Source organism: Macaca nemestrina, chromosome 15, assembly GCF_043159975.1.
Source record: "Macaca nemestrina isolate mMacNem1 chromosome 15, mMacNem.hap1, whole genome shotgun sequence".
NCBI lineage: Eukaryota > Metazoa > Chordata > Mammalia > Primates > Cercopithecidae > Macaca > Macaca nemestrina.
This window is the reverse complement of record NC_092139.1, coordinates 91,533,101-91,560,256: the sequence shown is the minus strand read 5'-3', so window position 1 is coordinate 91,560,256 and position 27,156 is coordinate 91,533,101. Positions and strand designations below refer to the sequence as shown.

The window sequence follows — 27,156 nt, the reverse complement described above, 5'->3', positions numbered from 1 at the left end:
GGAACTTCCTATGTCTAGGAGATAAAGTCATTTAGAGAGAAAGTTGATGTCATTCTCACATGCATGAAATCATGCCGTGTTTGCGTTTCTCTTCCTGGCTGATTTCGTTGAAGGTCATGTCCTCCAATTTCTGCACGTTGCTGCAGATGCCATGGTTTCATGAATTTCTGTGGCCGAAGAGGATTCCTTTGTGTACTGTAGTTTCTTTTTCCCTTTGTGCATGAACAGGTACATTGATTGGATACCCTCCCTATTGTGAATAGTGCTTCTGTCGCCATAGGAAGGCCGATACCTCTTCAATATAACAGATTCCATGTGCTTTCTGTGTATAACCGGCAGTGGGATTGCCAGGTGATCGGGTAGTTGTAATGTAAAATGTTTAAGGCACCTTCAACTGCTTCACTTCGTGTGTATAATAATGTACATTCCCACCAAAAGTGTATAAAAGTGTCTTTTTCTGCATTTCTACATTGGCCACTGCCTGTGAACATATGGGTTGTTTTTTTGTTTGTTTGTTTTTGGTAAGTTTCATTCTAATTAAAGTGAGAGGTATCTGCGTGTGATTTGTACTTAGACATTTGTGTGAGGATTAGTGAAGTTGTGCAACTTCTCTTTGACCTGTCAGTCAAGTTCATGTTTTCTTTTCTTGAAATGTGCCTGTTCAGGTTCCTTGCCCAGTTTCAGCTTGGGTATTAGGTTTTGTTCTTTTTCCCAGTTAGAGTAGTGTTAGTTTCTCGTACATGTTAGATAACAACCCCATTCACAGATACGATTCTGCTGAACTTTCTTTCAGTCTGTAGGATGCTTTCTTTAATAGTTCATTGTTTCTCTTCCCCATGCGGAAGCTCTAAAATGTTGTATAGTCCCATGTATTTGTATTCACATTTGTTAGCAGTGATTTTAGTGTCCCATCCAAAAAGAACAATAAACAAGAAAAAGTATTACCAAATCAATTGCACGGTCTAAGGGTTTCTTGCCATAGATAATTTTTGCTCTTGTTTTCTTTCTTTTTTTGCAAACTGCATGCAGAGATACAAGTTTTGCTGAGATATAGACTCCCACTTTTCTTATAGGAGCTTTGCGGCTCCAGGATTGGGTTTAGGTGTTTATTTGGTGTTGATTTGGTGTTATTACATGTTTCAGACCCTGAAATGTTGACTTCTTTGTCTTGTTTTTGTCTGATACAGCACAAAGGCAGTTGTGTTCAAATTAAGCTGTGGGAAATCCTTTAGATACTGGGTTGAAACAATTCTCTCCTTCCTTGATGTTCACTTAGGTGACAGGTATCTAAAAGTCTGGGAAGATCCATGGTGGAAAACGTTTATCTGTATTTCGTGGAGACTGATGGCCAGCTCCCTTCTGCCCAGCAGCCCTACTGATTACTGAAATACCTCCCATCTCCAACCCTTCAGTAAATATTTAAGTGATTCATCAAAGATTTAAACTTTAAGGAAGTAGAGTGACCCAGTAGAACTTAATTTAACTAGAATTTAGATTTGAGAGTAGCTGGTCAGTAGAAGAAGTATGGTAGATTGGGTGATATACTATGGTTTTTAAGGGTTTTTGTTTTGTTTTGTTTTGTTTTCTTTAAACAGAGTTAACAATAATCATTTTGAATAAAGAAGGAAAACATTAAACGGTTGGTATGTGTAACATGAACACTGTTCCATGACTTGTTCAGCCATAGCCTCAATTTGACATGCTAGACTATGAATCCTAAAGACTGGTATACAGTTACTGCATTGGAGTTACTTTTCTCATTCCATGAACTGTAGAACATTTTGAATAGCATTTTAAAATTTTATTTTAATGAAAGCTTAGAAAAAAAAAAACCTTACTTATACACTAAAGAAAGTAAACATAAAATGGTCTCCCGCCTGACTCGCAAAAGACCCATGGCCATTTCCTGGCCAGCAGGAGCAGCTGGTGTTAAGGAGCAGGGACCGGATGCAGCTGAGCTGCCAGCCTCCTAGATGTGGTTCCCTGGTGTCACGGTCTGGGTGAAGGATGGTGCAGAGCCGGTGTTCTGGCCAACATCCCGGTGGGGTCCCAGCCACTGCAGGATGTTGCTGGCCTACTGGGATTTGGGTTCCAGCTGTCAGGAAAGCTTGTAGCTGCAGGACAGAGAGGTAGCTGTGAGGCCACCATGAGCCACACATCAGGTCCCCTCTCAGTGCATGCCCAGCTGAAATCCTGGGTCCCCAGCAGTCCCCATGCAACAGGGCTTGATGCTGGCCGTGGAGTCACGGCCATAGGCTCTCTGTAGCTGGCCACAGGAGAGCCTCCTCTAGGCCACGTGGGGTGGCTGACACCTGTAATATCAGTACTTCGGGAGGCTGTGTGCGGTGGATTGCTTGAGGCTAGGACTTTGAGACCAGCCTGGACAACATTGTGAAACCCCATCTGTACCAGAACAACAGCAGCAGAACAACAGGACATGGTGTCTGTACCTGCTGTACCATATCCTGGGACATGATGTACAGCGGTAGTCCCAGCTGCTTGGGAGGCTGACAAAGGGCTTGAGCCCAGGAGGCAGACGTTGCAGTGAGCAGAGATGGCGACACTGCAGTGCAGCCTGGGTGCAGAGCTAGACCATGTTAAAAAAAAATGGAGAGCCTTCTCCCACCCTCTGCCCGTCCGCTAGGCCCTCACCTCTCCTTGTCACTGAGCTGCTCCATTCTTTTGAAATAGGTGACAAATTTCTCAAGAGGCCGAAGCCTGTAATTCATGGCAGCCACTTGGAGCAGCTGCATTTCCTGCAGAACTCGGACCTCCTAGAGACAGAGGAGAGGTTGCTGACAGGACCTGGGTGGAAGATGCTGAGGGGACCTTTGGTAAGCAGGGAGAAGGGGCTGATCCCTGGGGCAGTTTTCTGCAGGGGCCCCATGCAGCCCCCAGCCTGTTCTCAGATTTGGATGTAAATATCCCCTCCTGCAGGAATTGGTCTTTGATCCAGTGCCTTTCCCACTCTCTCCACTGGGATAGATTTCCTCTTCCTGTGTGTGTCAACCCCTCCCAGTAAACCTAAGATGTAGAGGATGGAGCCAGGGAGTGTCCTGCCCAGGGTGGACTGTGAGGTCCACATCCCCACCCTCCTCCAACTTGAGAGTCCCAGCTGCTCACCTTCCTCCTCTTGTTGATGTTGCCCTGGAAGGCAGACAGAATCCATCACAAAGGTCAATGGCCCACAACCAGCCCCACTCCACCCCTTCCCATGCTGTACTACTGCCAGGGACACCAGGGTCAGGGGATGTGCACGTGACAGGACTTGGATCTGCCTCAGACTCCAGGTTCTAGAGCAGGGGGCATGGGAGCTGAGGCTCAGGGACACTCTGCCCCACCTTTTTCTGATGACAGACAGGGAAGCTGAGGTCTCTTATAGAAAGAAAGCACACAATAACCCTGGAACATCTGCCCTTGGAGAGGCTCAATTTCACTCTCCAATTACGGGTTACCCTGGGGAGTCACTGAGTCCAGCTCAGCCCACACCTCAGCAGCGTTGCAGTCAGGCATCTCTGCAGCTTCACCACTCAGGGATAGGGATTGGTGGCTGCCATGGAGCCTCCATCACACGGAGGTGATGAGATGGGCCTGACACCCCCACCCACAGGAGCAGCTGTGAGGCTCTCAGGAGAGGAGGTTTGCTTAGGGCTGAGATCTAAGGGCTCGGTCCACGACCCTCTCCTCCCAAGCCTCAGGATCCTGGTTCCCAACCAACCTGCCCCAGGCTCACTCACATCCAGATCGTCCGGGATGGCCGAATCCAACCTCTGTAATACAGTCAGAAAATCCCCCAGGAAAGGGGACCACTCCCTGTGCCAAGGAGGGTTGGGAAAGTGGTGATGAGTATTGGCCATCAGATGGCTGCCCACTGTCCTGTCCCATGAAATCCCATCAGCCTGTCTCCCAGAACCCCCCTCCCTAGGTCTCCCGGATGGAGCAGCCAAAGACCCTCAGCTGCCTTTCCCTATTCTCTGCCTCCTCTATCCCAGCTGACCTCCAAGTCTAGTTGATCTCCAAGCACTCCTAGTTACCTCTGTGGTGGGATATTAACAAGTCACAAGGACCTGTGGTCCCAACCTTACCCTTCCCCACATCCACTCTGAGTCCAGCTTTCCCAGACCCTTGCTCTTGTCTCTCAAATGGAGGTTTTCCAGGCCCAGTGGCCACAAGAGGACAGGGCTGGGGAGGAAGCACCTGCTGTCTCGATGTGGAGGCCTCTAGCTGGCGGGGAAAGGAACCCTGTCCTGTGATCTCTTGTGATCCCCCTCTATGCCACAGGCTCACTCATCTTCTTCTGCCTCCGTAGTCTCATCTGGGCTCTCTGGTGGGTTCTCTCCTGGGTGGCCACCTTAAAGCTCCCCGCCTGCCAGGTGTCAGTGATGGAGACAGTGAGGCTCTCCTCCCTTCCCCCAGTTACAGCCCAGCCACCCTGCCCTTGGATCCCCAGGCACTGGTGTGAATCACCTGGCAAGGTGCTCATACCACTGGCCCAGCACCACACTCCCTGTGTGTGTCACCCAGTCATGCAGCCGGGCCTCGCTGAGACTGTTTCCTCTTCTATAAAAAGTGATCAAAATCACAGCTACTTCACAAGGCCTCCTTAGTACTGTTTCCTGTAGCTGTTGCCATTGTTCTCACCCTCATCCCTCTGAGGAAGAACCAGGCATGAGCACCAGCAAATTATTTTCTTTTCTTGACCCTCATTTCCATTCTGTGAGGGCTGCGCTACAGGCTCAGCATCCCTTTATTTTCCAGATGAGGAAGCGGAGACCCAGAGCAGGCAGTGACTCCCCAGGGACCCGAAAGAGAAGGCACCTCCTCCCCATCCTGGAGGCTCTGTCTTGGCTGCCTTCACCCCATATCCCAGCACCACCACCCATCAGGGTCGTGTTCTCTGGAGTCTCTGAGTATCTAGGTCTCCAGCCAGGCACAGTCGTGATGGGAAAGGGACAGGGCGGTTTAGGAGACCTGGTTAAGTGGCACCTGCCTATCCAAGCCCTACTGGAGTCTCTGCCACACAAACTGGGTTTCAGCCATGCGAAAGGTTTTGCCTGGCCAATGATCCCCCAGGGGAGTTCTGTGCAGAGAACTCTTTCTTCCTCTACTCAGGAAGTGGCCTCCTGCGGTGCCATCTCAGATTGACATGGCGAGGTTTTCCAGAATCTTGGGTGGGGTGACAAGTTGTCTTCTCATTTGCATGGAATATTCTGAGATCTGGTCAGGGAGGATCCCCTAGGAATGCATGATGAATCCCCCAGATACTTGTCATGAGCTTGTGTCACTGCTAACTGGTGACAGTCCTGTGACATGACCGTTTTCGGGTATCTGCAAAGGGCAGAGCGGGGAGTCCCAGGAAACACGTATGTCTGTCCTGAGCGTGCCCATTGGTACCCATAGCTGTGAGTTCCACTGGACTCCCTGGCACATGAGCTTCCTTTGTTTTTGTTCCCCCTCTCCCCCAGTGTGGGCAAAGGCCCCCTGCCCGTGGAGGTGCGCTGCAGATAGAAGCAGCAGCAGAGGCCTGGCTTCCTCAGGAATTGCCGGCCAGTTTGTGGAAGGAAGAAAGTCCCACCTACCGTAACCATCCCCCAGCCTGGAGGAAGCTCCATGCCAGCAGGATGGACCGGCATGGGAGACAGAACCCTGCTAATGCTGCAACTCATCACCCCGGCTCGGCAGCCCAGCAGCCGTTGCCACATCCCATTTCCAGGGCCTCCTACCCCCGTGCTGCCACGTGCCTGTGGACCACACACCTCTCTCCCTGTTGGCCCTAGGTAGGCATGGAGTAAATTTTTCAAGTCCACTTTTAGTAGATGAGTCAAAACAAAACAAAATAACCACTGCACACCGGGTCCAATGCCCTTCCAAACTCAGTCTTTCCTCTGACCCTTAAACATTTGTCCCGCGTCTCCCAGACTCCACTGTACCTTTATCAGCAGGTCCCTCTTCACGGCAGTGTCTTTTTTGCAGAGTTGTTTTAGATGTTTTGTGCTTTTGCTATGGGCAGAGGAAAGAAAAAAGGGTAAATTTGTGAATAAGCAGAGAGATTTGTGAGTTCCAATCCAATCCTTTTTGTTTCAAAACCCAGAGAATCCCAACTTCATGGGTGAGAGTTTCCAGTGGGGTCCTCTGTTGACAAAGGCTGCAGAGGACCAGGGTGGGACCTGTAATGCTCCTCCCCTGGCCCATCTCCACTTCACATGAGCCCCTGCGTGTTCACAGTTAGCTTCTAGCTGGACACAGTTCCACTGCTGGGTGCAAACACCTGAAAGCCTCCAGTTGGCTCCAGTCTGTTCCTGATGGTTAAAAATCCTTAGTCCTGAGTTGGAAATCCTTGCTTAGAAGTCCAGGACAGCTTAGTGACCACACCTACCAGCCCATCCCTGCCACCAGTGTCCCTAGTCTCCAAGAACCTTTCAGAGTCGAGGGCACGTGGGGAGACCTATGGGTCCCTAGGTCAACCCTGGTGCTCCCGTGGAGGGAACCCTCCTCACCTGGACACTCCTGCCCACGTCTTGTGTAGCCGATGTATTGGTTTGCTGTGCAGAGCAGAGACGATGGCGTGCACTGAGGAGAAGTTGTTGAGGCTTAGGCACTCCTGGAGAGGGAAGAGTGAGCTGTGAGGTCCAGAGTTGCAGCCCGACCCACTTCAGCCTCAGCCCGCTGTGCTGAGATCTCCCTTCCTGGACAAAGCAGAGGCCCAGGGAGCCTCAGGAGGGCACTACTGGGGCCGAGTGAATGTCACTCATCTAGGAGGATTTTAGTTCAACCCAAGGAAGGTCCCAGGTCAGAAGTGAGCAGTCCCCACTGGGCCATGGGAGTCAAGGTCAGTGAAGCTCTGGCAAGAAGGGCCTAGGGGATGTGCAGGGCTCAGGCCAGAGATACAGATGCCAATCCTAAAGCTGATGGAGGAGAAGAGGCAGTTCCCCATTTTTAAAGAGGGAATCTTCAGGCCCAATCATAGCTTACCCTGGCCACCTTGATCCAGTGCTCCACCACCCTGGCCCTGTCCTGGGCCCTCATGCCGTGGTTCCCGAGGCAGGAGGTGGTGACGCAGTTGGCGAGCCTGTTGAAGTGTGCAATGGTGGCACGAACTGTGGGTGCCACGTGCTTATTCCCCTTCTTAGCTCGTCGGCCCCAGATGGAGCCCAAACATTCGTAGAGCTCCACCTTCTTGAACAGCTCCTTTAGGGGTAGAAGGAGCGTGTCACAGACAGAGCACACCCCAGCTCAGAGTCACCCACAGTCCCAGGCAAGGACTGAGCTCACAGTCATCCACGATCTCTCTCAGGAACTGAGCTGGAGCTCAAAAAGCTTTAAAATGGGCCTCAGACGTGAGGGAGTCCCTGGCTTTGATTTTCTGCCCACCGAGGGCCCTGAATGCATCATGTCCCAGAACCCAACAAGAGTGGGAAGAGAGAGTGACATTTTTTCCCAGGCCATCTGCACTCCCAAGAACTAGAAGGTGGCTCAAGCCTGCCCATCCTGAGGACTCATCTTCCTCCCATGCAATCATCCCTGTACTCTTTCTCTCCATACTGGTGCACTTTCCCTGTGGCAGCTGCAACTATGGGCTCTGTTTGGGTGTCTGCCATAGAATCTAGTATACATCAGGTACCTAATAAGCGCTGAGGGTAGTGAGGCTCCTGAGCAGCTGGATGAGTGACCCATGGCCCTGCCTGCCCCTCATTGAGCACCGCCCTGCCCTGCTTTCTGTCCATCCCCTGTCTTTCAATCTGTACAGTCCCTCTGTGCAGCTGGCATGGGCGATGTCCCATCTCTGCTGTCCACGTGCAGACAGGGAAGACTTGTGGATGAGGAAACTCATCCAGATCCCGTGGTTGGTAAGAAGTGGAGCTACAATTGGTCCCAGAGTATTGGCCCCTTCTCAGGGAGAGGTTGGTCTGAGACAGCTGATGCCAGAACCACAGCCTGCAAAGCCTAGGTGCTCACCGCATCCATAAGGGTCAGCTGCTCTTCCAGAAGCCTGGGAGGGAAGGTCGTGACATCAGGCAGCTCCTCAGTGGGTTGGCTGTTTACAGGACAGGGACAGGGGGACTCTGGGGCTGACTGTGGCTCCAGCACTGTCACTGGAGCAGACCCTTCGCCTGGTGCTGGTGCTGGTGGTGAATGTAAATATCCTGGTGCATCTGGGGCCGCACGTGACTCTGGCTCCAGAGCAGGCCCCAGTTTCACCAGCAGTGGTGGTGCTGGCTCCAGGGCCGGCATTGTTAATGCGTGTTGCCCAGGATGTGGAGCAGGATCTGGAAAAGGAGAAAAGGTCACCCCACCAGTCACTTTTCACTGGGCTTTCTAAGCACAGAAGTGACTGAATGGAATTTAAGGGACTTGTAGCCCCAAAACACCACCCCTGGAAAGTCTTCCAGACTGCAAGCCACCTCACCATCTGGCTTGGCCTCGTTGGGCTCCGGAGGCAGCAGCTGGCCTAGGACAAGTTCCTGGTGGTCCTCCACGCCCAGTCCAGGCCTGGCGAAGTTGCTGAAGGCCAGCTTTCTCTGGAAAGATGACCGTTGCGGGGGCTGATAGCACAGTGAAGTATTTTCAGGGGTCCAGGTGAAGAAAACGCAGGTGATGGTTCTGGTGATGGAGTGGACAGCTGAGTCAGAGACCTGGCCTTCTCCCACACAACCCTCCAGGGCACCCTTGTGTGGTTCTGGGCCCCTGACCTGTTGCAGCCTGTGTAGAGGACAGCCCCACCCTACCCCCAAGCCATCAGTGGTGACCTGGAAGGGGCAGACCTGGCCATGCAGCAGGACTGTACAGACCCTTCTGTGCCCCAGCGTCCTACAGACATTCTCTTCCCAAAGGCCCTGGAGCACAGCACTGTGCACCTGGGCACTCAAGATGGCAGCTCCCGGTAGATTTGTGAGCAGGTTGCTCATGAAAGCTCCAGCTCTGGGTCCCCTGGTCCTGGGGTTAGGAGGGTGGGGGCAGACGTAGAGTGGAGGAGGACAGGGAGAGCTGGGACGCCATGGTGCTGGGGATGAGTCAGTGGCCAGCTGTGACCCCGGCCTCACCTCTCCTTTGCAGGGCACCTAAGTCTCCATTTACAGAACTCACTATTTGCTTCTTGCGGGGGAAGTCCCCAGATGTCAGCTTTCTCGTGGGAATTTTAAGAGGTATGTGCCCCAGGGCTCCTTGAGTCTCTCCCCAGCCAGAGTCCATTCTTTTCCCCCATGTTTTGTGGGTGAAAAGGCCCTTCAGAACCCTAAATCCACCCAGTGTATACTTGTTGCTGGGCTCCGTCATTCTAGTCAGAATCTGGGAGGATGCCACCATATGTAGAAGAGGCCATGAGGGTTTCACCTCTAACATTCTGTAGATACGACCTGGTTATTCTGTCTCCTGTGAGCGCCTGACTCTTAAGTAGAATCGAGGCCCAGGGATTGTCATCTGCTTTGTTTATGACATAATGCCAAGCCATAAGAAGAGCGGTGCACAAATGAGGTGTTTTGTATGTATGTGTTGAATGTGTGAACCCCAACCATTTGAGAACCCCAGTGAGCATCTCCAGTTGTCTGTGGGCCTGCGGCTCCCTTTTCAGCACCAAGAGACCCTTCTTCTGTCTGTGTCAAGAAGACCAGCCAGAAGGAATCTCAGACATCCTTTACCAATGCTATGGTAGATTTGCTTTGCTATGTGTTTTTCCAGACAGCGAAGGATATGGGCCATTGAGGCAGAATGCTGAGAGCTGCTTCAGTGAAGGTGAAAAGTAATAAACATGAATCACAGCACCCCCAGCAAATTTTCCAGAGTTTTAGGCTCTAGTGACCCCTTTGTTTGCCATGTCTTAGATCATTCAGTCCCCACAAGAACCCTGTGAGGCTCATCTTCTGGCTACTCCCTGTTCCAGAGGAGCGAACCGAGGCTCCGAAAGCTGCATCTTCAAGACTCAGCCAGTAGGGCACAGAGGCACCTCCGTGCCTTGGAGGGAATGGACACTCACCTTCTAACCAGCAGTTCCAAAAAGTGTGGCACGATGATAAAGTCCCAGGAGGGGCCCAGGCAGGTGGCATAGGAGGAGATGGGTTTAGTTAGCAAGGCTGGAACCAGGGAGTCCAACAGCTTCTCCCCTGTGCCGGGCTGGAAAGTTGGCATCCTGCAGATCTCATTTTCATACTAGGGTGACAAGGAGGGACATGGGAGTCAGTGGTAACACCATGAACCACCAGAGGATCGGGATCTGGAAGTCACACCAAGAAGCACCAGCCCTTCGGGGACTTGTGCATGTGGAGAACCTAATTGCCCATGGTGAAAAGGCTTCTAGGCTTTCCAAGTAAAATTGTATGTGAGGATGGAGAAGTGATAAAATGATTCACGCCTTCAAGGCATCGTCACGGTGTTTCTCAGCTGTGGGGCAAGGGCGCCCTCTGTATCAACAGCCTACATGAAGAGCATCATCCCTGCAATCCTCAAAAATCACCCTCATGGTAGAGAAGAGACATGGGCTTTTGGATGTCAAATGTCTGCTCAGCAGCACCCGGGCCAGAAGGGAACACCTTCCATGGGGAGGACTGGATGAAATTCCCTGTAGGCCACCTGAGGCTCCACTTCTGATACGCAGGGGAAGGGCCTGGGGAGGCCTCATCCCCTCCTCATTTTAGCGACAGCACACAGGACAAGAGGGATATGATTGTTTTTGTTCCTTTAACATGAACGTGATTCTGGATAAACAGTTTTGGCCATCCCAGCCCTGGCCAAGTGGAAAATTCCGGAAGACTCTTGAGTGGGAGAAAGTGCATCCCAAGGCCCAGGATTTGCCAGGCGACTCGGGGAAGAGAAAACTTAGGCAGTTACTGAAGCCGTGAAAGGTTAAGCAAATGTATGTTTGAAAGTGGAAATGAAACTAGGTGATTTTCTCTGCCATCCAGACAGCAGAGTGGTAAAAAGTTGAAAGCGTGTTAGTATTCAGGGGAGGCTGCATTCAGAGACGAAGGTACCTTCAGAGGCTGCTGGTGACCGTGTGACCAGCTGGAGCCCTTTTGGAAAGTCAACTGGCTAGAGCTGTTGAAACTTGCTATCTCCATATCTTTTCACCCAGATATCCCTTTCCCGGGTGTGTGTCTTCCACAGGGGATTTGTATATTTTATGGGTTGAATTGTGTTCCCTCCCCCAAATATAACTGTTTCTATTCTCAACCCCAGAAAATATGACTGTGTCTGGACACAGAGTACTCCAAGAGGTAATTGAGGTGAAGTGAGTTCATTAGACTGGCCCCTAATTTAATATGCCTGGGGTTCTAACAAGGAGAGGTGGTGAGCGCACAGAGAAGTTGAAGAAAAGACCCTGTGCTGACTGAGATAGAAGTCAGCCATCTCCAAGGCAAGGAGAGAGGCCCAAAGAAACCACCCCAGGCTGACAGCTTGACGTTGGACTTCCAGTCTCCAGAATCGTGAGGAACCAGATTTCTGTGGTTAAGCCCTTCAGTGAGCGTGCCATGTTATGGCAGCCCTGGCAAACTGCTCCACCCTATTAGGACACACATAGGATTATGCTCCTTGCAGAACAGGTGCCTAGAAAGGGAATTTTATCATGACAGGCTCCACCAGCACTGAGAGGCTGACCCCTGTGGAGCATGGCCTCCCTTAAGCAATATTACAGTGAGATGTGAGGGTGCAGCTCCTGCCTGATGGGGATGCAGGGATGAGTTCTGTGAGGTGACACTTTAAAAACAGATCCATAAAGAAGCTTCACCTTCTTTTGTTGTAATCAATGTCCACCCCCACCTTATTTGTGTTAAAGTTTTGGATTTTAAGTCCTGCAGGAGGTCTCGCAGGGCAGGGCGGCAGAGATGCCTGTTGCCAGAGATACACTTTCGGTGGGGAGTTAAAATGATAACAGTATGAGTATGTTGCTACCGTGTTATCACTGTACTCAATTATTTGTGGCAACATGCGGAGATACTCCTGGCATAGCATAAAGTGAGAACAAGGATGTTCCCTCATCTTCCTCTGATAGGTGAGAGGGACTTTGCCTGTAACCAGGTTGCCACTGGGTACTACTGGCAGCCAGATTCCTTTGGGAGAGGACAGTGGGTCACTCAAGTGGGAAATTCCTAGGACAGAGCTTAGGGAGTCCGCATATTCATGTCTGAGTCCTGGGCCCACCCTGGTTTTCTAGAGTCCCTCTGTGGAGACCCTTCTGTGCCCCGTCTCACCCCAGACCAGCACTGGCCGTGGTTGGTGGCGGTGGGCCCCTGCCCTTCTCTGAAGAAGATGGAAAACTGGAATCCATCCAACAGCTCCTGCTTGATCTGCTGTGTGGAGCTCTGCAAAGAGAGGGCCCGAGAGCCGGGCCAAGAGTTGTCAGTGGCCTGCCTGGCTGACCCCACAGTGGCACACCCCCATTGAAACTCCTTCCTGGTGTCCCCATCCCCAACAGGATTTGGCACATAGGAGCATCTGCATAGACCTCCAGCCATAGAAGGTTGAGGTCTCCGGCAGATGAATTGAGATTCACATCTGAGCGGCAAACTGTGTCCTCGACACTGAAGTTTCCATCCTGCCAGGCATGGTCTGGGCAGTGATCCTGACATACGTACCAGGCTCCAAACACCTGACATCCTACCTGTTCCTGTCCAGGGAGGGCCCCTCATCTCCTGTTTCCCCCAAACATATGGGGAGGGACTCGGTGTTGCCCTGATGGGCACAGCTGAGGCCTGGCCTGGACGATCCTGCCCTGGGCCCTGTGTTACCTGTGGGTGCCTTCTGGCAAAGGGCCAGAGGCGTCGAGGGTTAGGGTTGAACCAATGTCTATATTCTCGAGAAAGACTCTCATTTTGGCCTCTTCTGCGACGACGAGGTCGGCAGCACGTCGGGACACAGCAGGAGAGCATGTTGTTCTCCGGAGTGTCGCCCACCAACTGAACTGGAAATGGGGCTGTGTGTATAATATGGGTGCCTAGTTACCAGCATTCTAAGTTCTACTGGGGGTCTGTTAGCAAGGAAGTGAGGTCACATCTTGTAGGTTCCATCCTGTAAGCATCTCCTTTCCATAAGACCTACTCAAAGGCCCCTCTGGGCTTCTGGCCGCTCACCCTCCCCCGTCAACTCCTTTACCTGTTCACCATTATGCAAAAGTGTGCCCCTTCAGCACCTTGGGAAGACCTGGATATAACCGGGGTCCCGGGTTTGAAGAGCCAGTGCTGGGTCAAACAGTCTTTATCTTAGCAGTTGTGAGACCCTAGAGAACTCCTTTGGTGTTTTGGACTCTTCCCCACCTTGCACAATGGGAGTTATGCTAGCATCATAACCCTTCCTAGGGAACTCCTGAGGTGTGTTTGAGATAAATCTTAAAAAACTGATGTTGTGGTGGTCCCTGTAGATATTGCACATACTTTGAGATGGAAGAACTACAAGAAGGGGTGAGAGGTAGCATGGAATACAACTCCAGTGGGCCTGGGGTCCACAGTGTGATCTCAGGAAAAGGCACTTTTGCTCTGGGCCTCGTCTTTCATGCTGCAGTACTATACGAGGTTGAGATTAAATGAAATTCAGACATCCTCCTGCTCTGACATTGCACCTTCCAGTGCCTTCCCATTTTATTTAGACCCAGACCCTATGCCTCATCTCAGCCTTGGGTGGGCAGCATCCACAAAGATGGCACTGAGGGCTTAGTGACTCCCTTGTGAATGGTAGAATAGGACACAGATAGTGGAATAGCACTTCTGGGCCAGTTCAGGCTATTTCAGCAAAGAACCATAGCCTGGGGAGCTCATCAAGAAGATAATTGTTTCTCCCAGTTTTGGAGGCTGGAAGTTGGAGATCAGGGTACCAGCCTGGTCAGGTCTTATTGTGGACACTTCTTCCCCATTCACTGAGCTGTTACAGGTGCTGTCCTTTCCTTGGAGGACAGCTTAACTTCAGGAGCATGGATGGACCTCCGTTCAAAGTCCCGCTCCCACTTGTAGCTTGGTGATCATGAGGTAGTCATAGAGCATCCTTGTGCCTGTTTTCTCTTCTGAGAAATGGCATTAGTGAGAATTGCTTCCCTTTCTAATCACACAGAATAAAGCATGGAAAGAAGTTAACTCGGTGCCATTGGGCAGAGAGTGAGAGCCCAGCAAACCAGAGAGATCAGCTTGCCCACATCAGTGGTGAGGAGTACGGAGAGTGGGTGAGGCTGGGGCAGGAAGCAGGCCAGCCTGCCAGAGCCCAGGAACAGGTGAAGGGCAAGAGTGAGCTCCTCACCTTGAATTCTCAGGAGACACAGGCATGCAGGAGCTGTGGGGAGCACAATCATCAGGGCTGCTCTCATTCCCCTGGTTCCCTCCATATCCGACGTGGTCCCAGGGCCCATTCTCCCTGTGTTTCCTCTCTACCCCGCTTTCTTCCTGGCCGCCCTCTTTGGACTCATTTTTGGCCCTGGTCAGGTGGAGTCTTGAGGTAACTATAAGCCTGTTAATAACTCCTCTGAAGTTCAACCCGTCATTTATTGAGCCCTCTGAGCTTAGTCATAAACCACCTCTTGCTGGGACCTGAGAGAGGGCTCGAGGGAGCTGACAGTGCAGTGGCAGTTTTCCCTGCGGTTGCCACTACAGGGCCCACTGGCAGGTATCTGCTGAATTCGAGCTTTCTTTTGGGTCTCGGGTTCTGAGGTGTGATTTTCCATCTGAAGATCAGCTGAGCCCCCAGTGGGTGCCTTAGCCTCAGAAATGGGTCCCCCTGGCTGGGAACTGTGCTCTACCCTCACTTTCCTAGAACACCTCACACCTCGCCTTGCCCATTCTGGCTTCCGAAACCCACATAGAGGCTCTGTAGAAATTGCTAAATACAAAAGGGCTACAAATAAGTAATAGGAAGTGTATTTATATAAGGCGGTGGCTTTCAACCATTACTATACGTTTACTTCAGCAAAGGCGAAATTTAAAAATGTTAATACTCTGAGTCACCCGCAGAGATTTGGATTTATTTGATGGGGCAGGAGACACAGGTATCTTTGGTTTGGTTTTGTTTTTTCTTTTTTGAAATCGGACCGTGCAGTGTTTCTCAGGCTGTAGCGCAGTGGCACCATCTTGAGCACTGCAGCTTTGATCTGCCAGGCTGAAGGAATCCTCCCTTCTCGGCCTCTCACGTAGCTGGGACTATGGGCATGCACCACCATGCCATGCTACATTTTGTGTATTTTGTAGAGGTGGGATCTCACTGTTCCACCCAGGCTGGTCTTGAAAGTCCTATCCTCAAGCTGTCGTCCTGCCTCAGCCTCCCACAATGCTGAATTTACAGTTGTGAGCCACCGTGTCTGGCCCTGTTTCTTTTAAGAGTTCCTTTAGTGTTTCTAATGGGCATTCAAGCAAAGAAGATTTTGCTTGCAGAAGGCTCGTGGAACACTACTGAGGCTGCATCTTCTTCACAGCCAACAGATTGTTCCCTGAAGTGTCTGCTTAGCAGCGCACAGGCTATTTATATCCTGGACTTTATGGAGCTGTTGGGTTTGGGCGCTGACTGGGGCATGAGTGTTGTCTCTGGGATCTGTCACAACCTGGTCCTATGGGACACCCAGTCAAGGATCCTCCTTCCCAGACCACCATCCTGCCTCTCACTACTCCTATGGCAGGGGAACAAAGGTCATGACTCCATGGTCAGAGACATCCACAACAGGAATGAAGTTGAGTGAGTCGTGAGGAGGGGCAGGGCACAGCTGCTTGCTGGAAGAGTGTTGGAAAGTATTGGTCCATCAGCTGTCACATCCTCCTGTTGCTGTTGAATCCCAGCGATCCTCACTTGGAGTCTGGGTCTCAGAAGGTTGTGGCACCTGGGTTCTTGGCTGGCTGAGCTGGTGCTTTTGCAGTCCACTTTGGAGCTTTGGTATGTGAAGCCTGACCTGAGTTGCTTCAGGAAACCTTTGTCCCTCAGGCTGCCTCCTGCTTAAGAGCAGAGCCTTTGTGTGGAGATCTGGCTGGCCTCCCTAGCTCCCAGCCTGTCCTGTCCTGTTATGTCTGGGTTTGAGGTTGTGTGGAGGGGTCTCTTGCCATAGAGGAGGCAGTAGCAGTCGTGTGGATCAGAGTGAAGAATGACGATCCCTGCTGGCTGTGCCTGGCCTTTGACTGGAGGAGTCTGAGAATGACCAGGCCTGGGGAGCTGTCATTCCTCAGAAACAGCATGTCTCCTCCCCTATTGTGGAGTTTCTGGATGTGACCCAGAGTGTGCTGGGCCTCTTTCGCTTGTGCTGGGTTTAGCTGTGTGTTTCAGGGTGGGAGGTGCAGGGGATCATCTGCTCTGAGCCAGATAAGCCTGGCGAGGATTGGGGGGCGGCCCTCGAAGAAGCCAGATCTGTAGGGAGAGTAGGCATGGATAGGGAGGGAACAGGGTCACCAGGGTTGTGTGTCACCTCTTCTCGCTCCTTGGTCTGCCCGGCAAGTGAGAAGAGAGGTGGAGGCTGCTGTGGACCCTCTTTGGCTTCCTGCAAGCAGGTGTTCTTTTGGGGAGCAAGGCAGGTGGGGGACAAAGCTGGTCTCTGAGGTGTTGAGTGGTTCTTTGTATGTCATTGTGCTTTTCCTCTCTGCCGTCCCCAACAGCTCTACTGTAGCAGCCCATTGACCTAGTAAGTCACTCAGAGCATCGTGGTCCTACACATGGGTGTTACGGCCCCTTAAAGAGCCAGAGAGGGCTTAGGAGTTTCTCAGAAGACTGAGCCCAGGGTTGGAGGGTGCCAGAGTCACTGAGAACAGCCCATTTGATAAGTTGGGCAGAGGGATCGTGGGCCCTGAGTATGCCTGCCTGACCGGTGGTGACTATGCCAACAGGGCCAGGGCCTCAATAGAGCATAGCTACTGAGCTTGACATTTGGCCAGTTGGTCTCTTGGTGCAGGTAGGAATGTTCTGCTTCCCCAAACCCTGTGTTTTGGTCTCCATTTTCCTTGGAGCAGCTGCAGGGTAGGTAGAGGGGTGTGTCTCCCAGCTGCTTGGTGAGATGAGCGTCCACCCAGCTACCTCTGCCGGGGAAAAAGAGTAATGACTGCAGCAGGGAGACAACCGAGGCGGGGCCCTTTTAGAGTCAACCCTGCTGCTCCGATTCTAATTTTCAGTTCAGATTTTGCAGGCCTGAGTGTGGGTCTCTGAGTACCTGCCCTTTGAATTCTTTTGGCGAGGACTTAGCATTCCCCAGGAGCCTCTCACTGAGCCCCAAACACACAGCCCCCAATTCACTACCTCATCCCTTACCAGGACCTGCTGAAGCACACACCTGTGGACCACCCAGACTGCCTGCCAGTACAGGATGCCCTCCGCATCTCCCGGGACTTCTTTCTGTCATCAGTGAGGACATTGACCCCACTGGACTGCAGTCACAATGGACTCCCAATGGGGAGGTGAACTCAGGGCCCAGCAAGGCCTCACGCTCAGGTTGAGGTGCCCAGGGTGGACCAGATCCCCAGTCTCTTCTCTGATGGCACAGGCATCGCTCTGTGCCCCTTGTCTCTGCAACCCTGATGCCCCATTCCCAGCCAAGGAGAGGTCTTCAGTCCCGGGTCACGCTGATTTGATTCCGCGTGGCATTCTGGGCCCTAGGCTGAGAGCTTTAAGCCCAGTGTCTCAGTCATCCTCCAGAGAATCCAGTGAGCCAGAAGAGGACACAGGCCCAGAGCGTCTCTCCAGATCCACCGCACAGTCTTTGAGCTGTGTCAGAGCTGGATTCTTTATCTGGGGCTGGCTGTTTGGAGGCCCCAGGCATTGTCCCCCGCACCAGGGAATTCAGCCTGTGGCTACCTCATTCTTGAATGCAGACACCTGCCTGTGCCATCAGGGTGACCTGGGAAGCTGAGGGAGCAGGACATGTCAGCCACTTCAGATTGGCCTGCACGAGCAAGAGCCAGAAAGGGAGCCCCACAGAGGGAAAGCCTGGTAGTAGAGGTGGCCGAGGTCATTCAGGTTGCTGGAACATTCCACGTGGGCTCCTGGATGTCAGACAGCAGTTTCCCTGGGGGCCCTTCTTGATGCAAGGGTGAGGCTTAGCCCAATGAGGGAAAGCAACACTCAGCATTAGAGGCACAATTAACCCCTGTGTGTCAGCATCCTGGCCCAGATCAAAGGCTTCCTGACCGATAAGAGGTTGTTATGTGGCCCTTAGGAGGGAAGACTGCCTGGGTTTATGCTCGTTTGTTACATTTGTGAGCGAGGGGCGGGTCTGGAGAGTGTCCGATGGTGCATAGGGAGCTGTTTCTGTGCAGCTGCTGGTGCCAGTTTGCAAAACCATGGAATGTCACTAGTTTGTTTTGGTCTGGGGATATCTGAAAAATGTTTTAAGACTTAGAGTAGCATCGGTTGCAAGTCATCTTAACTGTACGCTTTCAGTACACGCAGCTACATATTGCAGTATACGTAGATCACGCGGTGTGTCATGGAGACAGGAAAGGCTGGAACAGATGGTCGCAGCCCCATTGAAGCCCTCCTGACTCTGAAGGTGGCTGAGGGGAAACTCTGGAAATCCTCATGGAGTAGAAACCATCCAGAGCTGTGATGAGAGGCGTCTGCAGGTCTCCCCAGGACACTTCTGCAGCCCGACGGAAGGCAGCCCAGAGTCTCCCATCCCCTGGGTGTGTTTTTTTAAAATCCGTCCGTCATGTATGAATTTGGGTTTGGTATTTGGTTCCCTCATTGTGTCTGTTGTTCTGTATTTTTGTGTTAATGCCAAAACCATGTTGTTAGGATCACTATGGCTCTTCTATGTCATTTGTAATCAGGAAGCATGATACATCCATGTACTTTGTATTTCCCAGTGGCGAGATTGGTAGATGACGTAGTGGTTGTATTTTTCGTTTGAGGAGGAACTGCCGACTATTGCTCATAGTGTGTACACCAATTTCCATTGCCACCTATAGTATCTAAGAGGTTCCCTGTCTGCACATCCACACTGGTGATTGCCTGTTAAAAATTACGTTTTTGCTTTTGGCAACATTCATTTTATGTGGATGGAGACTCTCTCTTAGTGTGGCTTTGGTTTACATTTTTGTGATGATTAGTGATGTGGACAAGCTTTTCCTTTACCTGTTCATTTCCTGCCTTCTTTTCAGAAATGTCTTTCGGTTCTTTGACCAAGTTTTGTTGGATTGTTTGGTTTTGTTTATTTTCTCACTCTGTATAGTTTCTGGTATATGTCAGATGAACACCTTCAGCTACATGATTCCTTATACTCAGCGCCTGGCAGCATCCTCTGCTCATTCCATCTCTTCTGGTCAATGACCACTGCCTGTGTCTCATTCTTCTCCCGCCCCAGGGCAGGGCCCAGACTTCCTGCCTCCCATGTTTCCTTATCCTCATGGAGGCCTGGCCCAGTGCTGGGCCAGCCACATGGCACAGTGTCCAGTGCCTTTCTGGGTGATGGGCAGGTCAGTTGGCATGGAAAACGGTGTCTGGGATTTCTGAGTTGACTATTGAATGGAGACTCACCCCACTCACAACCAGTCACCACCACTGCCACCCAAGCAAACCACCCGGGAGCCTGGAAATTGCTCTGCCCACTTGTTGCCATGGGTACAGACACCTATCATAGGGAGAACCGAGAAGAGACCCAGCCCACCTGTCCCTGGTGCCCAAGGATGACATTCAGGGGATCACCCCAACCCACGAACCACAACCTGTGTCCATGCAGGCTCCCACAGGGCCTGAGGACAGGCTGACCCCTCCCAGAGATCCTCCACCTCACAAATGCACAAGTACTCCATCTAGGGACCAGGGGATAGACCTGCCCTGCCTGCCACTTCTGGTTTGTGCTTGCACCAGCAGGGGGCCTAACAACAGGCCAGATCACCTGCTGCCAGCATCCAAGCATGCCATCTTGGGGCCTGGGGATCACCCTTCTCTATGCATGAGCACCGTCGGGGGCCCCGGGGCCGGTTCATCCCACCTGGCATATGTATGCATGAACTGGAAATGTGTTTTCCTGTCGGGCGCAGTGGCTCACACCTGTGATCCGAGCACTTTGGGAGGCCAAGGCAGGTGGATCAGCTGAGGTCAGGAGTTCGAGACCACTCTGGCCAACATGGTGAAACCCTGTCTCTACTGAAAATACAAAAATTAACTGGATGTGGTGGCACACGCCTGTAGCCCCAGCTACTCTGGAGGCTGATGCAGAATTGCTTGAACTCGGGAGGTAGAGACGGAGGCTGCAGTGGGCTGAGATTGCGCCACTGCTCTCCAGACTGGGGGACAGAGTGAGACTCCATCTCAAAAAAGTGAAAAAAGAAAGAAAAACAAATGTGTTTGGGGCTGGGATACTTTCAACAACTCAGAGACATGGGGAAGCAGTTGATACGACACAGAAAAGCCCGTGGCAGATCCAGCTGACAGATGTGATAGCAGTTCTGCTGTTATAAAGCAGTCTTTGTTTGACGTTAAGGTTTGTCACAGCTCTTGAAATTTTGTCAGTGAGGTTGAAGGTGTCTCAGAAAGTCCACTGACCCTTGTATTGCATATGCATGAATAAAGTTACAAAAGTTTTTTTATCTTTCTGTAGAAATAAATGTGAACTTGGGTTAACTTTCTGAGCCGGTTCCCTTGGAAACCTGGAAAAGGCGGAATGTCATCTGTGTTGGGTTACCAGACTACAAATAAAAACATCCCGTAGTTGGTCATCATTATCTGAATTGGGAGAGCTATGAATGAATTGTAAACAATGGGGGCGTCTAGAGTTAGAGAAGAGTAATTGCAATTGTGGAAGTCTGCCATCAGTTGGACTTTGCTGTTACACATGTTTTGAAGTCTATGGTCAACTTTTTGGTGGTTTACTTTGGAGAAAAAATCAAGAGGTAAACCATACTTTGGGTTTCCCTGAGTGCAGTGGTATTTGTAACTAGGCATGTCCATTGCTGGGACCCTTGAAAACTTTGATGATGGGACTGTTAAAAGAAATCTCAGTTCCTTTTTGAGACACAGGCTTCTAAGCCGGGTAGCCCTGTGCCCTCCCATGTGACCTTGTTCCTTTGCACCTGAGGTGTCGCTTGGGGAGCAGGATCCAAAGAATAGCCCCTGTACTGACGTGTGCACAGCCATGAGGACTCCTGCTAAAGACACAGGCACGATACCAGTCTGCTGGCACACGGTGTTTCATGTCTTGTATCCTTCTACATGATACCAATGGCCCTATTGGCTTCATAGGGACTCTTTGAGCCACGTGAATGTTAGATGTATAATTGAGCTGTGGCCAGCCAAGGGCACGGTGGCATGTCAACGTCACTAATCATCAGAGAAACACAAATCAAAACCACAATGAGATATCATCTCACGCCAGTTAAAATAGTTGTTTGTCAAAAAGACAGGCAATAATGAATACTGGTGAGGATGTGGAGAAAGGGGAACCCTCAAACACTGTCGGTGGGAATGTAAACTCCTGACCTCAAATGATCTGCCGGACTCCTCAGCCTCCCACAGTGCTGCTGAGATTACAGACGTGAGCCACCATGCCTGGCTACAAATGGTATTGTTTTATATGTGACTGTTCGTTTCAAGTACATTTCATGCAGTTCCCTTCTGCCTGTTTGTGTTGTATCACAAAACCCATAATGAAGCTCTAAGACCAGAGCATTTGTGAGCCACTCTTGGATTTTGAATGGTACATGGATGGACTCAGCCTCTTTTAATTCCTCTAATGAATCCCATGAGATTTTTAAAAAAAACATTCACTTTAGATTCAAGGGGTACATGTGCAGGTTTGTTACATGGGTATATTGTGCAATGCTAAGGTTTAGAGTATGAATGATCCCCAGCACCCAGATAGGACCCCATATGTAGGTTTTCAGCGCTCACCCCTCTCTCCCCTCTGTGGTTGTCCCCAGTGTCTGTTGTTCCATCTTGATGTCCATGTGTACCCAGAGCTTAGCTCCCACTTGTAAGTGAGAACATGTGATATTTGGTTTTCTGTTTCTGCTTAATGTGCTTTAGATATGGCCTCCAGCTGTATCCGTGATACTGCAATGGACATAATTTCATTCGCTTTTATGGCTGAGTAGTATCCCATAGTGTGCATGTACCACATTTTCTTTATCCATCCACCGCTAATGAGCATCTAGGTTGATTCCATGTCTGTGCTCTTGTGAACAGTGCTGTGATGAACATACAGGTGCAGGTGACTTTTTTTTTTTTTTTTTTTTTTAAGAATGATGTATCTTCCTTTGCAGATATCACCAGTCATGGGATTGCTGGGTTGAATGGTAGTTCTTCTGTAAGTTCTTTGAAAAATTTTCAGAGTGCTTCCCACCATGGCTGAAGGAATTTACAGTCACACCAACAGTATATAAGTGGTGGTGTATGCCTGTAGTCGCAGCTACTCTGGAAGGCTGAGGCAGAATTGGTTGAACCTGGGAGGCGGAGGTTGCAGAGAGCCAAGAGCGCCCCATTGCACTGCAGTCTGGGCAACAAGAGTGAAACTCCATCTCAAAAAAGAAAAGAAGAATTTGCAAAACTCAATAATAAAATAAAACATGAGGAAAAAACTTGAACATACTTAAGATACAGATGGCAAAGACACACACGAAAAGATGTTCAACATCATTAGTCATTAGGGAAATGCCAAAATTAAAGCCACAGAGATACTGCCACACACACAGAAGAATGGCTAATGTTTAAAAACCTGACCATGCTACGAGCTATTGAACATGTAAAGCAACAGGAACTCCCAAACACTGCTGATGGGGATGTAAAACTGCACCACCACTTTGGAAAGCAGTTTGACAGTTTCGTAAAACATTAAACATGCATCTACCGGCCGGGCGCGGTGGTTCAAGCCTGTAATCCCAGCACTTTGGGAGGCCGAGACGGGCGGATCACAAGGTCAGGAGATCGAGACCATCTCGGCTAACACAGTGAAACCCCGCCTCTACTAAAAAATACAAAAAAACTAGCCGGGCGAGGTGGCGGGCGCCTATAGTCCCAGCTACTCTGGAGGCTGAGGCAGGAGAATGGCATAAACTCAGGAGGCGGAGCTAGCAGTGAGCTGAGATCCGGCCACCGCACTCCAGCGTGGACGACAGAGCGAGACTTCATCTCAAAAACGAAAAACAAAAAAATGCATCTACCTTATGATCCCCACATTCCACTCCTAGGTATTTACCCAAGAGAAAAGGAAATATATGTGCATGCAAAAACGTATACATGAGTTTTCATAGCAGCTTTATTTGTAATAGCCCAAAACTGGAAACAACTCAAACGTCCATCAGCAGATGAATGAATAAATTGTGGCACACTGTCCTGCAGAATACTCTGCAATAAAAAGGAACTACTGATACACGTGAGTGAGTCTCAAAATAATTATGCTAAGTGAAAAGCCATTTAGAAAAGAGTACTTGGGCCGGGCATGGTGCCTAGCAGTAATCCCAACACTTTGGGAGGCTGAGTTGGGCAGATAACTTGAGGTCAGGAGTTTAAGACTAACCTGGCCAACACAGTGAAACCCCATCTGTACTAAAGATACAAAAATTAGCTGGGTAGGGTGGCATGCGCCTGTAGTCCCAGGTACCTCGGAGGCTGAAGCATGAGAAGAGCTACAGTCTGGGAGGTGGAGGTTGCAGTGAGCTGAGACTCTACCCCAGTGTGGATGACAGAGTGAGACTCCACCACACACACACACACACACACACACACACACACACACACAAAGTATATTTTACATATCCCAAAATCTATAAAATGCAAACTATGGAAACAAAGTACATCAATGGTTGCTTTTGAATGGCGGCGGGCAGGGAGAGACAGGAGGGAGGGATTACCAAGAGGCATGAGGAAACATTGGGGGTGACAGTTACGTTTACTATCTTGATTGTGATAGTGGCTTCATGGATGTATACATGTGGCAGAATGTATCATATTGTGCACTTAAATCCAGTAATGCTTGGAATGTCCACTTGATTGTGTTTCAATTATACCTCAATGAAGGGTTATTTTAAATAATAAAATATTATTTTTAAAAACAGGCCGGACCCAGTGGCTCACGCCTGTAATCCCAGCAGTTTGGGAAGCCGAGGTGGGCGGATCACAAAAAAATAGATAAATAAAGGTTACAAATAAACAGTCAGATGAAGAGATAATATAAGGTGAAGACTGGAAGACTCCCAAGTACAGAAGTTTCTGTCCTGGTAGAGTTGGACACATGAATGAGTTGGGTTTTTTTGTTGTTGCCCAGGCTGGAGTTCATTGGCACTATCTGAGCTCACTGCAGCCTTTGCCTCCTGTGCTCAAGTGATCGTCCCCCTCAGCCTCCCAAGTAGCTAGGACCACAAGCATGTGCCACCATGCCCAGCTAATTTTTTTTTTTTTTTGATAGAGATGGGGTCTGTCTATATTGCCCAGGCCGGTGGTGAACTCCTGGGCTCAAGCCATCCACCTACCTTGCCCTCCCGAAGTGTTGGGATTATAGACATGAGCCAGTGCGCCTGGCCATGGATGAGTTCTTGATCCCTTCCTGTCAGCCTCCGCATGAAGCTCCCCAAATCCTGTCCTCTTTGGCCTTTAAAAAAAATTAAAAAATTAAAGACAGGGTCTCACTGTGTTGCCCAGGCTGGTCTTAAACTCCTGGTCTCAAGTGATCCACCCACCTTGTCCTCCCATAGTCCTGGGATTACAAGATTAGTGTTGCCAGCTGTCAGGTGGCTAGTGTAAAGTCCTAGAAGATGTGTATTACTAAAAACAGCTAGCCACCTGACAGCTGGCATCCATCCATTCAGTGAAGACTGCTGGGCACTGTGGATACTGTGGAGGAGGCAGCAGTAGCAGCCGGCCTGCAGAGTGGGATGCAGTGCTGGAGGGCTTGAGGAGGAGGTGGCACTGTGATTGGTGTCTGAAGAGTGCCTCCATGATAGTGGAGTCAGTGTAAAGTCCCAAAGACCAGGAAGGAGCAACAGGAAAGGATGGTTCATATCCAGCTGACCCATTCAAAAAAACCACAAAACAAAAAACAACGTGCGCATCAGCAGGGTAGGATAAGGGGGGCCTCCGGAGTGTTTTTGTTTTTTGTTTTATTTCAGTGGGGGAGGGGTGTGCTTAGATTTGCATGCGGATTGCCAGGGCTGTAGTAGGGAAACAGCAGGGGGGTTGAGACCTGTGATTGGGAGTCTCCAGGTGAGAGGGGTGGACCCTGGGGACTGGGGGTCAGGCGAGGCTGGGAGTGGGGTATAGAGGCAGGAGCAGTTGGACAGGACCAGTCAGGATGCAGGGCGCAGACTCATCAGCGAGAGCATTCCTGAGCCCAGCATCCAAGAAGCGAGGGAGGTTGGGAAGGTGCTGCTACGAGGCAGGGGGAGGTCCCCAAAAGTCCAGATGAGAGCATGGCATGCGTGGAAAGTGCTGGGCAGTTTTGGCATCAGTGAAGTCACGGGGGCCTGTGTGTGAACAGGTGGTCTTGGGCATCACCAGGAAGGCGTTGAGACAGGAGCGGGTTGGCTCTCCTGGAGACCAGGCTGTGGGATAGCGTCGGGGCTGAGACATGGACAGTCTCCTTCCACCCCCAACCTCTTGTTGGAGTTTTGAGGCACTGCAGATAATTAGGAGGTGATGTGATAAATCCTACCTGTGGAGGATGCCTTGGGCAGGGAGGACAGGGTAGCCAGGAAGGTCGCCCTTTGGGCCCCTGCTCTGAGCTGCTCATCAGGAAAGGAGAGAAGCTCCTACAGCCTGGTGTCAGAGCCTGGTGAGACCCTGTGAGGCCTCGAAAGTAGCAGGTGCCTCCTACAGTCTGCGCGTGGCCATCTCAGGGAATCCACCCAGCAACTGTTCTAGTCATCCCTGCTCTTCAGGTAGGAGACTGAGGCCAGGAAGGGAAAGGCTGCTGTGATACCCACACTATCAGTGGTTGGGGTTGATTTTGAACCCAGAGACTCTAGGGCCCATGCCTCTGCCATCCTGCCTCTGGGTTTGGTAGTCAGACTTGGTCCACCAAGTGCCAGGCCAGCCCTGTGGCTGGGTGCTCCCAGGCATTCACAAGCTGACAATTCTGAAGGACCCATGCACTTGGCCGTGCTCCAGCCCGTGTCGTCACATGAAAGGTGGGTGCTGGAATAATAAATGCTGCAAATGGCACTGGGGGTGTTGGCCAGGCTCTGGGGGCACAGGAGCTCTGTCCATGCCCACAGTTGGCCTGTGCTGACCTCCCTCCATCACAACTGAGTGGCACCAGCCCTTTCATTGAGCTGAAGTCTTCCTTCTAAAATCCCTTCAGTGGGTCTTTGTGGCTCAGAGAGGCTGTGGCCAGGTAGAGGATCTGGGGTGGCTCCTGCTTCTCTGCTCTGTGGCCTTAGACAGTGGGCAGGATCTGAGGCCAGGCCCAGCTGCAGCAGGTGTTACAAAGAGGCAAATTCGCATTTAAGGTTTGGAAGAACTCGCCAACCAACTACAGTCCTGCTGTCTTTGAAGGTAGTGAGCTCCCCATTGGGGAAGGTATGTTAAGCTGACCTTTCTGGGATGCTGGAAGATCAGAGACCAAGCAGTTAAGATTCTGTGATCCTAATATTGCCTCAAATGCTATGCTGCTTGGATTTGAAGTCAGTTTCATTTAGCCAGTTTACCAAGTGTCTCCTTGGTGCAGGACAGCAGGGGACACAAAACGTCCTGGATAATTATTGGGTTTCTGGCTCCCAGGGGTCCCTGAGATGTTGTTCCAGCAGTTCTGGAGTATGGGCCAGGCACGGCTTGCATCTGGACCAGCATTGCTCGCTCATTGTCAGCGTCATGACTGCAGTTCAGGATATCGGGCCCCCATGTGCCCACCACCCTGCTCTGCCCCGCCATGGCCCACTCAGGGCACGAGGCTTTCTGGGTGATTCCTGGAACTCAGTGTGGTCAGCTTTCTGGACCTGACAGTGGGGTGTGTCTGCAATGAGATGCCAGTTGCAGGAAGTGGTTTGCACAGCCTTCCTGGTGTCATGGGTCACTGTCTTGCCAAGTGGCTTTGGGCAGGTCCCTTCCCCTCTCAAGCTGCAGGTTCCTATGCCTGGAGCTCCCTTCTTGCCACACCACTGCCTTGTTTTCTCAGATACCCGGATTTTTAACTTCGATTGTTGGAAGTGATTTTTTTTTCTGTTTTTGTTTTTTTCTGTTGTTTGCTTTTACATCCTGCGAGCTTAGATTCAGGATTTCCTAAACATAAGGTCACTCTGTGTTTTCATGTAGCAGTTTTATGCTTTTACGTCTTGTGTTTAGTGTTTAATG

General features: G+C 50.8%; 2 protein-coding genes across 15 annotated transcripts in view; one reads left to right on the top strand and one right to left on the bottom strand.

Moving 5' to 3' along the window:
* The window catches only part of LOC112429437 (fructosamine-3-kinase-like), a 598,793-nt gene that overhangs the window by 456,527 nt on the left and 115,110 nt on the right, over nucleotides 1-27,156 (top strand). For 6 of the 7 annotated variants that reach the window (XR_011613969.1, XR_011613968.1, XR_011613967.1 and 3 more), the window contains 2 exons: nucleotides 2,692-2,834; nucleotides 9,055-9,143. The gene's annotated coding sequence lies outside the window, so the exon portion shown is untranslated. Of the gene's footprint in view, nucleotides 1-2,691; nucleotides 2,835-8,459; nucleotides 9,144-27,156 lie in introns of those variants that run through there. The other variant, XM_071080224.1, reaches the window with a different exon arrangement.
* LOC105497421 (ral-GDS-related protein-like) lies at nucleotides 1,806-12,860 on the bottom strand. 8 transcript variants are annotated; one of them, XR_011613961.1, is made up of 12 exons: nucleotides 12,720-12,860; nucleotides 12,183-12,293; nucleotides 9,971-10,143; nucleotides 8,408-8,601; nucleotides 7,957-8,267; nucleotides 6,973-7,188; nucleotides 6,498-6,601; nucleotides 5,931-6,000; nucleotides 4,198-4,366; nucleotides 3,738-3,813; nucleotides 3,124-3,147; nucleotides 2,754-2,774 (listed from the first exon to the last, which is right to left on the bottom strand). XR_011613961.1 is itself a non-coding variant. In XM_071080200.1 (11 exons), exons 1-11 carry the CDS (start codon nucleotides 12,858-12,860, stop codon nucleotides 1,990-1,992), a joined length of 1,545 nt encoding a protein of 514 aa, XP_070936301.1. In that variant the 3' UTR covers nucleotides 1,881-1,989. The 8 variants fall into 8 exon arrangements, 6 of the variants coding, with proteins under 6 accessions (XP_070936300.1, XP_070936301.1, XP_070936304.1 ...); XR_011613962.1 differs by lacking the exon at nucleotides 2,754-2,774 and adding an exon at nucleotides 2,993-3,024; XM_071080200.1 differs by lacking the exons at nucleotides 2,754-2,774; nucleotides 4,198-4,366 and adding an exon at nucleotides 1,881-2,114.

What these genes read in the sequence shown, in the direction of transcription:
- LOC105497421 (XM_071080199.1), bottom strand. Translation starts at nt 12,860, where the DNA reads ATGCTCTCCTGCTGTGTCCCGACGTGCTGCCGACCTCGTCGTCGCAGA. An exon ending in CAACGAGGCCAAGCCAGATG is followed by an intron (nt 8,268 to 8,407) that starts GTGAGGTGGCTT and finishes CTCCTTTTCCAG; the next exon opens with ATCCTGCTCCACATCCTGGG. An exon ending in ACTGGATCAAGGTGGCCAGG is followed by an intron (nt 6,602 to 6,972) that starts GTAAGCTATGAT and finishes TTCCCTCTCCAG; the next exon opens with GAGTGCCTAAGCCTCAACAA.